Below are 13885 nucleotides of genomic sequence, written 5' to 3'. Positions count from 1 at the left end.
TCTTCTAAAACCACTCTAAGTCAGATCGCGGATTTTCTCCTTTATCTGCATCAAGCGCGCCGTCTTTCTCTTTCAACAATTAAGGGATACCGTTCTATGCTTGCATCAGTGTTTCGCCATACGGGCATTGAGGTTTCAAGCAACCAGGATTTGATGGATTTGCTTAAATCTTTTAATACATCCAAGGCTCAGTCTCCAAAACTAATAGTGTATCATGGAATTTGGATGTGGTCTTAAAGTGGGTGATGTCTTCCAAGTTTGAACCTCTGGGGTCTAGTTCTCTTAGAGACCTTACGAGGAAGACTATTTTTCTGGTTGCGCTCGCTACAGCTAAAAGAGTCAGCGAACTGCAAGCACTAGACAAAAGAATTGGCTTTGCGGAAGGAAAAGCAGTATGTTCCTTCATTTTAAACTTCGTAACGAAGAATGAGGATCCTTCTCAACCATGGCCACGCTCTTTTGATATTCGAAGCCTTACGGATTTAGTGGGAAGGGAACAGGAGAGACTTCTCTGCCCAGTGAGGGCGCTTAAATATTATTTAGAACGCACCAAGACTGTCCGAGGCCCGTCTTGTAATCTCTGGTGCTCGGTCAAGGATTCGTCAAGGCCCCTTTCCAAGAATGCTATGTCGTTTTTTTTTAAGGGACTTAATTACAGAGGCGCACACGCATCTGCAAGAGAGAGAAACAACCATGGCGAGAGTAAAAGCTCATGAAGTGAGAGCAGTGGCGACTTCTCTAGCATATAAAAAGAACCTGTCTCTAGAGGCGATACTCCAGGCCACATACTGGAGGTGTAAATCAGTGTTTGCGTCATTTTACCTCAGTGACGTGCAAACGACTTTTGAAAATTGCAGTACCTTAGGTCCCTTTGTAGTGACTGGCACAGTGTTGGGGGAGGGAACGTAGGAAGTCATTCCTTCCTTACTTTTATTATTGTGGTGGTTTGGTTTTTACGGTTGCCTGAGAGAACGGAGACTATTAGAGTTCTTCTCAGTCAAATTAGGGTAAAGATGAAGTGTGTTCTAAGGTTAGTTTTTAATCGTTTGGGGTTAGGTGATCCCTCCTTATTTCTTCGTTGTGGTACTGCGCCCAGAGAAGGGGCATTTTGGATGTCGTGTCGCACTCCTGTAAGCAACCAGCGACCAGGTCCATACACCCCGCTGTTGCTCTAAGGTTAGCGGATTACAGAGGCAGTAATCGCTAATTCGGCTACCTTAGCAGGTAAGGAACTATTTCAGTCTTCTTATTCAATTCTATTAAGCAGTAGTTAGCTGTCACTGACCCACCTCCTAAAGGTGTCAATCAGCTATATGTAACTACCAGGTAAGTTATATACATAAAAATGACATTTTTATGTCAAAATAATGTTTTACGTATACTTACCAGGTAGTTACATAACAAAAGCCCACCCTCCTCCCCTTTGTAGACAGGTAGGCATAAAAAATCTGAGCTTAGCTGGAATAGTAACTAGTACCCCGGTAGGGGACAGGGGGGAAGGGATCACCTGACCTATCAACTAGCGCTACCGCGAATTTTGAAATTCTGCTGTGACATCAGAGACTATAGCTATATGTAACTACCAGGTAAATATACGTAAAACATTATTTTAACATAAAAATGTCATTTTAATTTCTTAGCAGAAAACAACTGTCATGTCCATTTTTGCATTTTTAATTCCTGGCAGGTCCAGTTTTTGCATTTTTAATTCCTGGGAAGTCCAGTTTTTGCATTTTTAATTACAATTTACAGATAGAAGATCCATTCAAGTCACAGATTTTCTCTGGATATTTTCCTTGTGTATTTTTATGTTATGTTTGAATGAACACTTTCTTAAAAGTGACATCTTTACCTTTCAGAATGTTTTTGCAGACAATGCATATAACTTCAACATTCCCTTTACTTATAGCAAAAATAAATAAATAGATAAATTTTTATAGGTTACATGTCATATTTGCTAATCACATTTCCAGTACAACATAATCATTCCAGTTTTAGACTGGGTTAAGGAAACTTCTTTCATAAGATATTTTTGTAGGAGTTAAATGGTTTCATATCTGATAAATAATGTAAGATCTCTGCCACCAAGACTACTAGATCGCCACTTAAACTGGTTTTATACTTGCCAAAAAACTTGCCTATGCAGTGACTTGCCATACAGCATATATGTTCAAGTACGCTACACTTCATTGGTGACTCCTTATGGCCTAAACAACCTTTTTAGTTCTAATGCATGATGTTTGTCAAGAAATTATTCTCTAGATTCTACATGGCCAAGTGGATATTCTCCTGACATATGTAGTCTTAAGTTTCTAAAAATAAAACCTGAGATAATGGGAAAATTCTATAATAATTTTTTATTATCATTGATTTTTCATTTATTTTTCTGATTATTCCTACACTTACTTTTCTTAAACCATGTACATATGCAGTAAAAAAACAAAACGGGTTTTCTTTATAGCTTGCAATATTATATTTACAGTTGCTTTCATTATTATTGTTTTATCTTCAGATTTTTTAATATTTCTGTAGTACTGTATCTGCTTTTCCACCCGGTGCCTCTGAATCTTGTTTCTTGCGTGTAGAATTATAGTCAACTGCATTCCAAGGTTGGATTTGGTTTGTTGCAAAAACCACGTAGAATGTTGTGCTGACGAATAAAACAGCAGACGAAATAAGGAAAACAAGTCTCCATGCATCCAGGTTTTGCTGCAAGACAGGGACAGACTATGATTATTATAATTCTGTTATGATTACTATTACAGTATTACAGTTGCCATTATTATTCTTATCCCTGACATCATCATCATTATGTGCATCACTGTTATCATTACTGAGTCAGTTTTGCAAATCATTATAAACAGTAAAATCAGCTAAGCCAAAACTATACTAACTCGGGTGCTTTAAAGCTTCATTAAAGGAAATAAGTATACATCACCATGAAATACATTTTCATATAAGTAACTTGCCAAGTAATGACTTAGCTATATTCTACCCCTAAACACAGCAGCTTTTAGAATTTAAAATCTTGGTAATGCACTATTGTTTAAGTGTACTACTGGTATGGATAGGTATAATGCTGCTGACATGCTTAATTCACTTCTGCCACTCAGCGATTGAACATTGCTTGTGTTCTGTGCAGCTTTGGTTTGGATTTGTATGCTAGCTGGTTGTTCTGTCTCCATTCAGTGACGTACTAATTCATTAATATTATTAGCGTGCACGCTATTTTCATTTTAGTTATTAGAGTGCGCATTATTTTCATTTTATTTGTTTTGATTTTGATTGGCAGCTGGTTACGTATTGGTTAGGATGGATTTATTTGACCCTAGGCTACATTATTTTAGATTTGAATTATGATCACGGCTTTCTCGACATGTCTGACAAAAGTAGCTCTAGTATACATTACTGCAGGAAAGGCTGCAAGACTAGGATAATGATTGTAGAGAACAGACTTGTTCGATTGACCTGAACTGTGGTGAATTTAGGGACTGGGATAAGGGGAAGTGGAAACATTAAATCATATCTGGATAAGTTAGAGAGACAGGAAAAGGAAGGCTACTGCTGGGGCAGAAGCTAGGAATGTAGTTAGCCTGCAATGTTCTCTTACCTGTTATTCCTCAGACTCCTTTTACTCTTTTCCCTATAACCTATCATCCCTGTACCTTTACCCAGCCCATGTTTGAACCGTGCGTTGATCAAAGAGTTAATCTTATGGTGAGTACTATGGACCAGTTAGGTGCTTCATTTAGTCCTGATGGACAATATGATTAAGAGTGCAAGTTCAAGTCAAAGTGCAGTGCTAGTGGAGGACGTACGTATATGGAAAGGCTTCGCTGTCATTGAGCTCTCCTAATTCCACCTTTGTCATTTCTATGAGACGTCCTGTCCTTTAAAGAGACGCATAGTAGTTGCTGACCACTCTTCTCCACCTCCTTGCAAGTGTCTCAGGGAACTGGAGACTAGTCCATGTCCATCTTGTAGCTTTTGGGTAAGCCCAGAGGGTCTTTCCCCCATCCAAGTTTTGGAAGAGCCCTTCATTGTTGTGTAGGAGTGTCCAAGTGGTCGGCTCCTCTCCCAGTATTCTCAGCACCATATGACAGGCACGTCACCATGTCTGGCACCCCTTAGGTGCCCTGCCTCCCCTGGGTACCAGGCATCCTCTGAGCGCCTGCTGCCACCCGTGATCCTGGCGGCCACTGAGTACCCAGAATTACATAACAGAGTATTACCCGATTCTTCACTGGATCCCCAGAGTCATCTGGATGTAATTACGGGCCTTCATAGAGTTCCTGTGGAATCAGAGGACCCTGTAGACACACTTCATTTGCCGATTTATTCAGATGATGAGGTTTTGGATAAGACACCCACTTCTTCACCTTAAAACAGTTTCCTTGATATTTTTTGAGCTATTTTTTGTATGTTTTTCTCTCTTACTGCCCCAGCTTCTCCTGCATCTGCGTTCTTCGTGAGGAACCAGCCTGTCGAGAGTTCCAGGCCTCCAAAGATGGTTCTGTCCTCTTCGTCCAGGAAAGCCTTAATGAGATTGATTGTTTGCTCTCAGACAAAAGAGAGCAGGGCAAGGCAACCCTTCAACCCTCCTACATGCCTTTCAAGCCAAAGATATCACTTAGACTACAGGAGAAGCTCCTAGCTTTTTGGACTGGACCGTGGGGGCGGGGGGGGGGGGCCGCTAGCAAAGAAAGTCGAAGACTGCAGTGATCTAGCACAGGACGAGTCTGTGGACTGGCTGGGGGTTCTTTCTTGTGCAGATAAAGCCATTAGAGATGGCTCACTAGAATTAGCTTTGTTGTTCTCCATGGGGGTGTTGAAGAAGAGAGAACTTTGGTGTTCTTTCACCTCCAAAGGCATCATTCCTCATTAGTCTGCAGTCCTTTTCATCTTTAGATCACTCTCATCTGTTCCCACTATCCACGGTGTGAGATAGCATCAGAGGTTCAAAAGAAATCAATAAGATCTGCTGGTGCTGTCCTCCAAATGCCCCAAGGATCCACTCCTTTCCTTTCAAGACTGTCTCCCCTCTTCGGCAACATCCCTTTCAGGGCAGTAAAATAAAGTTCCAGTCCAGACCTTGCTCCAATGTATGTATGACCCGTCCAGTCAAGAAAGCTCCCTCAAGACTGTCCTCTCGTAAATGAAAGTCATGTCCTCTGTGTGCCTGTTGGAGCCAGGCTTCTCCACTTTTGAGAGAAATGGGAAGCCAGGATTGTAGAGCAATGGGTCTCTCTGGTTCTAAAAGAGGGAGAATCCTCCCTTAGTGTCAACACCCATTGTATTGACAGCCTGCTCAGCAGGTTCTTCTCCAGAAGAGAGTTGTGGAGATGGTCGAGGATGTCAACTCCCGGGGTTTTACATCCATTTTTTTGTGGTCCTTAAGTCTTCCAGATGTTAGATACCAATCCTTGACATTGGTGTCCTGAATTTCTAAGTTCAGAAAACAAAATTCTCCATGGTAATGAACCAATCAGTCCTGTCCTCCATCTGCCAGGGCAACTGGATGGTGATGATCGACATGCAAGACACATTTCACATCCCAGTACATCAGGGTTCCAGGAAATACCTCAGGTTCATATTTCAGGGCAGAAATTTTTCAATTTTGAGCTCTGTGCTTAGGCCTCTCCACATTTCCAAAAGTATTCACTCGTGTTCTCGCTCCTCTAGCTAAGTGGCTTCTCCTTATGGACATCAATGTCTCCCTTTACCTAGACAATTGGCTTCTATGCTCCACATTGAAGACAAAGTGCATGGAGGACCTACAGAAGAATCTCTTTCTAACTCAGGAGCTGGGCCTACTTATCAGCGTTGAGAAATCTCTAATGTTCAGCCAACAGTTGGATAAGCCTTCTAGGAACCCTCTCATCCATCGTGATGGCGCGAGGGTTTGTATTACAATTCTTCCTGAAAGTAAGTTGGAACAGGAAGATGAATCCAGACTCATTTGTCTTCCCGATAACTCCAGAAATAAAGGAGGATCTGTTATGGTGACTTTCCGAAAAAAAGACTTATGGAAGTGAAGTCTCTCCTTCCTCTTGAGCCCCTAACATTTTACTCAGATGTCTCGGATTTGAGTTGGGGAGTTCTCCTGGAATACAAGGAAGTTTCTGGGACTTGGATCCCATAAGAGAAGAATCTCCATATAAATGTGAAGGAATTGAAGGAGATTCATCTGGGCCTGCTATTCTTTGCAAAAGAAACTTTCAACAAGACATTAGCAGCCCATTTGGACACCACCACCACTCTATCTTACATAAAGAACCAAGGGGGCACTCCTCTTCCATTACAAGGCAACAAAGAACCTCTTCTGGGCAAAAGGAAACAAGACCCTACTGACTACAAGGTTCATCCAGGCTAAGCCAAACATCTGGGCAGACAAGCTAAGTTGTTGCAGACAGATCTTACCCACAGAATGGTCTCTAGTACATCTACAGGTTTGCAATGGCCTGTGGAAACTGTGGGGAAAGCCTTTAATAGATCTCTGCAACGTCCTAGAACCATCACCTCCTGCATTATGCTCTCCTGTCCTGGACCGACTGGTATGGGCAAGGGCTGCCATGCTTCAGGAGTGGACAAACCTAAATGCCTCCCTGCCATTCAACATGGTCTGGGAAATTTTAAACAATTCATGACTCACCACAACTCTTCAATGACTCTAGTGGCACCAGTGTTGCCAAAGCGCGGAGAAACGACCAAAAGTGCGGAGAAGATTCGAGGGGGAGTCATTGAATGCAGAGATGAGGTCTGCACTCCTCACGTATGCGGCGCTGTAGGTCCGCATATATATTTATGCTTTTAAAATTTTTTTTCATTAATAAAAATGATTGAAATTATATAATATTTTTGAAAATACTAATATTTTTGAAAAATGAACCATTTTCACTAGTCTCGAGTGTTCACGCGCCAATATCATATACGAACATACGATTGTCAATTAAGAACCGATTTTGACAACAGTAGATGATGCAACCCAAACGTGATGCCTTACAATGCATTCATTCTTTAGGTCCAGCAATCTTCAATTTGCCTTTGTAATTATATATATATATATATATATATATATATATATATATATATATATATATATATATATAATATATATATATATATATATATATATATATATATATATATATATATATATATATATATATATATATATATATATATATATGTATATATATAGGTTAGTAAAATTTGGTTAATTTGTGAATTAATCTTAGGGTGAAGACTGACTTACATAATTGTGAAACTTAGTCATGTTTAATGAGTTTTTGATTTGATTTTATTTTTATTTATTTTTTTTTTTTTAGAAAACAACTGCAAATATGTATTAGGTAATTGCATTAGTTGAAGTGATTCAACTGATTATAACCGAATAAAAGTTTCGATATCAGTATGCTAGGAAGTGGTGCGTTATAATCGTGGATTTTCTTTATATTAATGTAGCTTATTGATAAAAAAAGGACCAATTATGATGTGCTTTTCCAATTTTTCTAAACTTATAGCCCTGAATAGGGCATTCGTTTGGCTTAGGATTGCAACATGTATATCATAAATCATGCATAATATGCTGTCCATTCTCTGGGGGCAATATCTCATTTCAAAATATCCGGATCACAAAAGGTGGTATATAGACCTATATGTTTCATATCGTTTTTGTCAGTTTACAATGTTTATGACATTGATTTTAAGCCTAGACCTAGTTATATATTAGGTTGTTTATTATCATTAATACTTCAGCAAACGTTTGATTTAAATTATTTATGAATATCGAAGGATTTATGGAGCTTGTCAACTTACTCTGTGGGAAACGCAAAGAAATGAATGCAAAACCAACCGTTTTTAGTAAAGAAATACATTTTAGTGCAGTTTTTTGTAACTTCCCGCTTTTTGCTGAAAACTTTATGAATAAATTTACTTGCCCCTGTTCACTTTGTAGCCTAATTTACGCATCAAATCATATACAACAATCATAACTATAAAACAGTAATCACACACACACACACACAACTCACACACACACACACACACACACATATATATATATATATATATATATATATATATCGAATGTAATAAACCAGTTTCAAGATCGAACATTGTCCGCGTTCTCGTTCGATTCTAAATTTTACTATCATTAGAGTTACGTCATGTTTCAAAATATATGAAGCACCTGCATTTCGGAAAGGGGTAAATTTAACTCTAAAAAGGTTTAATAAGTAAACCCAACTCATATACTGATAAAGATACGGTTATTATAATATAAACGGGGTGACTATTTCGTCTAGTTAGTGTAGCAACATAACATTGCTTGGCAATTAACACTACACCTCACGGTGCGGAGCTAGTTTCTCGGTGATGTGCGGACTTCGCGGCAACCCTGAGTGGCACCGTTCTGGCCTCTGAACTTTCCCAGACTCATTCTGCAAAGGACAAGTCTTCTCAGACAGTCACACTTCCAACATTTTTATCAAGGCTTGTCCGCTCTTGCTCTGCCAAGATTTAGACTGTCATCAACGGACTCATCAGAGTGAAAGGATTTTCAAGACTGGCTGCAGAAACTATTGCAAGATGTAGACACCGGTCTTCTAGAGTCTGCCAAGCTAAACGGGCAGTCTTCTGCAACTGGTGTAGAAGGCATAATATTTCTTCTACTGAAACCTCTGTGACACAGATAGCAGACTTTCTCCTATTTTTAAGAGCTTCTAGAGGCTTATCTTCATTGACCATCAAGAGACATAGGGTTATGTTGGGCTCTGTTTTTTGACATAGAGGTCTAGATCTGGGATCAAATCAAGACAATAGCGACTTGCTTAAATCCTTTGATATGACCAAGAAAGCTAAGTTGAACTCAGTTGCCTGGAACTTAGATGTCGTCCTCAACTGGCTGTCAGGCCCTCCTTTTGAACCTTTTTGGCTGTCAGGCCCTCCTTTTGAACCTTTTTGGCTGTCAGGCCCTCCTTTTGAACCTTTTTGGCTGTCAGCCCTGGAACCTGTTTTTTGGCTGTCAGGCCTCCTTTTTGAACCTTTTTGGCTGTCGGCCTCCTTTTGAACCTTTTTGGCTGTCAGGCCCTCCTCCTTTTTGACCCTTTTTGCTGTCAGGCCCCCTTTTGAACCTTTTTGCTGTCGGCCCTCCTTTTGAACCTTTTTGGCTGTCAGGCCCATCCTTTTGAACCTTTTTGGCCCTGTTCCAGGCCCTTTTCCTTTTGAACCTTTTTGGCTGTCAGGCCCTCCTTTTGAACCTTTTTGGCTGTCAGGCCCTCCTTTTGAACCTTTTTGGCTGTCAGGCCCTCCTTTTGAACCTTTTTAGCTGTCAGGCCCTCCTTTGAACCTTTTTGGGTGTTAGGCCCTCCTTTTGAACCTTTTTGGCTGTTAGGCCCTCCTTTTGAAACATTTGGTTGTCAGGCCCTCTTTTTGACCACCTGTTTCATTTGATTTCCTTAAGGGATTTGACAAGGAAAACTCTCTTTCTTGTTTCCTTAGCAACAGCCAAGAGTGTCACTAAGCTTCAGGCCATTGATACGGGAATTGGCTTCTCCCTGGGAGATGCAGTCTGCTCATTCCTTTTGGGGTTTCTGGCCAAGAACAAGAATCCATGTAAGCCCTGGCCACATTCTCTCAACATCAAGAATTTGATGGAAATTCTCAGGCCAGAATAAGAGGAGTGAACGCTTTGCCCTGTAAGGGTGCTGAGGTATTACCTAGATAGACCCTGTAGGATTGGAGGCCACTCTAGTAAACTCTTGTGTTCTGTGAAGAATCCATCCCAGCTGTTTTCTAAGAATGGTGTGTCGGTCTTTTTGAGACATAATCTTGGAGTCACACTCAAGAATTCGAGAAGACCTTTTACCCATTGTTAAAAATAGAGCCCATGAAGTTTTTAAACATAATACGTATGTCTGTGTCATCAATCCTCCAATCAATGTTTTGGAAATGTAAATCGGTGTTTGTAATCTTTTATTTGAAATTTGATTTGTTTAGTTGAGAATAGTTATCTTTCAATTTGAAAAACAACTACTGTATCCGAATTCTTAATTCACATGCGATTGTAACTATCACATTTAACTTGTGTCTGTTCCTACAGGAATAAAAGCAAGCCTAATCTTTTTAAATGGAGAACATCTTTTGTGCACAGCTAAACGACTTGATGAACACAGTTACTAGAAGGTGAACCAAATAGTGACACTAGTGAGAGAGCAGGGTTCCAGGAAAGTGCCCCAGCATGCAAGGTGTCACTTACTCTTTCAAAATTGTGTAAAGTGCTACTGTTCTCACATCTCCTTAGTTTACATTCCTTTGTTTCTTTGGTTTTTATGCTTGTTTATTATTGTATTTGTTTTTTTGTGGTCTCTGTTGCTGTTTTTCCTAATGAAGAATAAATGATAGTAACTGATGTGAAGGTCTAGGGTGACCTCAGGGCTGCTTCATTTCTCCCATACCTGTAAACCCCATTTTGTCCACATTGGTGAGATAAGGTCTGTGCCTGTTTCCTCCAATGTCTGGATTGGGCTTTTCTTCAGTGAAAAATGTTTACGAAGAGGAAGAACAAGAGGCATTCACCTTCCATGTCAGATTACTTAACCAGTAAAGTTGGTGGATTATGTAGGACCCTTTCTTTTGTCATGTTTGCTTACCAAGTCTAAGTGTGCAACTAGCATGCCATGGCTTAGCTCTCCCTTACCCAAGATTTTACGCCATTCTTTGTCTGATACTGTAGCCTCTTCAGGAGTTGATGGTTCCCACTGATGTCTTCCTCCTGGCCCCTCTGATAATGGTGATGAGTTACTTTCTTTATATATAGAAAATTTTACCTAGACCGAATGTTCCAGGTAGCCCATCCTTTACTCCTCTTGGTTGTTTGGTGAAGAACATAGAACCATCATCTCCCAAAATCATCTGTGGTGGTAGTTTTGTGATGGGATCATGCAAAGCAACAAAGCAAGCAATCTTCCTACAGTTACCGTAGTCATACGGGCTGCCAAATAGTTCCCCCAGCCACACTTCCCCCTTTACGTTACTAATTACGTGTAGGACAATTGGTTTACCGAACACAGAACACACAAAACACAAACACATGTACTCACCTCAGACTCTAGATACTCAGGGCTAGGCTGTGCAGTCCGCTGGACATAGGCTAGTCAAGACACAACTACTGCCGAGATTTTCATTAACCAAGACAGACAAACACCAAAACCGTACAACTCAAACAACCACCCCAATCACCATGCAAACAACCACCAACAGCTCGAAAAAAACACGACAAATCATATGCCAACTCCAACACTGTCCCCAACCTCAAACTCAAAGACACCAAAATGCACAACCAACCTCTTCAACTTAACAATCACCAGACAGACACACACACACAGCACTTTACAATATCAAAATCAATCCAATCACATAATATCAACTGACTATCAATGGAAAAGACTGCTGACAAACCAATTCTATGACTTCACAGACTTTCTCACTTCTTCCCACTCTTGTAACACTGCCAAACCAATTCTATGACTTTACAGACTTTCTCACTTCTTCCCACTCTTGTAACAGACGCTCGCCGCTGATATACTGGGCAATCGCCACAACAGACAGTGCCTATGCGCTTACGCCCGCCATCAAACCACTCCCATTCATCCCTTCACCAATTTTGCTCTCTCTCTCTCTTTCACGCAATCCTCGAAGATGTCAAATTTAATCTACCATTATCTCTCCTCCATATTACCTCCTCCGTTACATTTGACAACGTCTCCTTACAAGTACTTGCAACACCCACACTAAATTGTTTTCCGCAACACCCAAGGCTGCTTGGATGCAGGCCCCCTGGATCTTGTTTAAGGACCCTCGTACATTCTCTCAGTTACATCGCCATTCACTTCTTCCAAACCACTTTCATTCAAATTCCCATTATCTCCCTCACTACTATCATCCAAATCTCATTCACTACTTCATCGACATCTTCTAGCTCTGGTCCTAATATCTCCCCTGTTTCTGCTACCAAACCACTCAGTTCATTCATACTTCTGTCAAACTCTTGCAAAGATTTATCCATCCTATCAACTACCTCCTTACTACTCGGTTTCCTTACCACTGAGGTCTCACTTATCCCTGTTAACTCAAACCCACATACACTATAAGTATCATTTATTCCCTCAAAGTCATCAGTATACACGCTTTATCAACCGTTTGCACCCTACCATTAACATCCTTATCATGCCGTTCACGCTTCTTCCTTCCACTTCATTTCTCTACACTTCGGCTATCTTCCATACTTAACCAACACTAACTGTCGATCTCCCAGACCCATCTGTTCATTGACACTTGGCTCATACTTATGCACCCTCAACCATTCACTCATCGCATTCTCCCGAACATACTGTGGTACTTCCCTCCACTTCGGAGCTGTTTATGGTGTGCCCTAACCTGATCCATCCTCCCCCCCACCTACATGCAATTTCCCCAAAACATAACTCAATCTACTTGGTCCCACTTCCAAAATCTCAGAAGGCCCTTCAAATTTCTCCCTTACCTTATTCACATTCATTCTTCCTATCTCAACCACCTCTTTCAACATTTCCCCAATCTTAAAACTTTCAAACCTTTCACTCGCTTTCTTCCACAAATCTCCACAATCTTAAAACTTTCAAACCTTTCACTCGCTTTCTTCCACAAATCCCGATCACTCTCTTTGAGACCCAACCGTGGCCTAACAATCCTTTCAAAATTCAACACATTTACAAAGGATACATACCCATACTCTTCTGCAGTGTTACAAGGATACATACCTATACTATTCTGCAGTGTTGTATTACATATACACACTGCATGTCCTACATACATATCCCAATCATTGTCGCATTTACTCATCATTCACAAAATCTCAGTCATCGTTCTAACAGTCCTTTCATCCAAACCATTCGCACTGGGCATATAAGGAGTAGAATACACATGCACAATACCCCATTCCTTCAAATACCCATCTCACAAACTCAGGTCCATTATCACTCAACATTTTTGCTGGCTTACACACACACACATAGGCAACATCACTTGACCCACCATTTGCACAACAGTTACACTCCTCTTATCTTTGTTGGGAACCACATAGGCAAATTTACTCATGTGATCCACCATCACAATCATCCCCAAGTGTCCTCTGTCATTCCTAGGCAAAGAAACACAATCAATCACAATTTCAAACGGCTCTTTCATTTGCAATTGCAACACAGGTGGACTCGCATCCACACTGGTACTTTCCCTCTGATAGTCTTCACATGTGACAGCTACATCCATACAAATCTTATTCAACCTAGGCACATACAATCTCTCTCTTATGCATTCCCACAACTTATTTTTCCCCATATGCCCAAACCAATCATGCACCAACAAACACATGCTCACAGCTGACTCAACATAAAATGCCGGCACATACACTTCCCTGTCATACACCCCTTTCCTAATGTCAAAAGTACACCATGTTTTTGCACACTACAAACCATTTAGCAACCCTCTTATACACATCTAACTCACATGGCCAATCTTCCACGCACTCCTCTCAAAACACACTTGTTTCAACATACTTGTCTCCAGGGACTTATCTTGCATTTCCTCAATCTCTTCCTCACTCAACAAATTCTCACTCCTAGCAATATCAATCATACCCACAAAGTTTGCTACAAATACATTACTATCTTGAATCCTAGTTATTTTTTAATTCCGTTTCCTATATCTACGTTTACATCATGCATCCTCAAAAAAATCTATCCCTATCAAAAAGCAAGCTGGCATATCATTTTTTCTCCTATAATTATAAAGTTATGTATCTGGCATATCATTTTCTCCTATAACTATAAAGTTATGTATTACTTCA

The 13885-nt window shown here is 40.4% G+C and overlaps 1 protein-coding gene across 2 annotated transcripts in view; it reads right to left on the bottom strand.

Annotated features, from left to right (window-relative positions):
* Positions 1–2320: 2320 nt before the first annotated feature.
* LOC135219571 (sialin-like) overlaps positions 2321–13885 on the bottom strand; it is a 64115-nt gene continuing 52550 nt past the window's right edge. For both annotated transcript variants that reach the window (XM_064256446.1, XM_064256447.1), the window contains one exon: positions 2321–2709. In XM_064256446.1, the coding sequence (XP_064112516.1) occupies positions 2518–2709 (192 nt within the window). In that variant the 3' untranslated portion in view covers positions 2321–2517. The remainder of the gene's footprint in view (positions 2710–13885) is intronic.

Source organism: Macrobrachium nipponense, chromosome 1 (assembly GCF_015104395.2).
Source record: "Macrobrachium nipponense isolate FS-2020 chromosome 1, ASM1510439v2, whole genome shotgun sequence".
In the NCBI taxonomy this organism is placed as follows: Eukaryota; Metazoa; Arthropoda; class Malacostraca; order Decapoda; family Palaemonidae; genus Macrobrachium; species Macrobrachium nipponense.
This window is presented reverse-complemented; position numbering and strand designations above follow the sequence as displayed.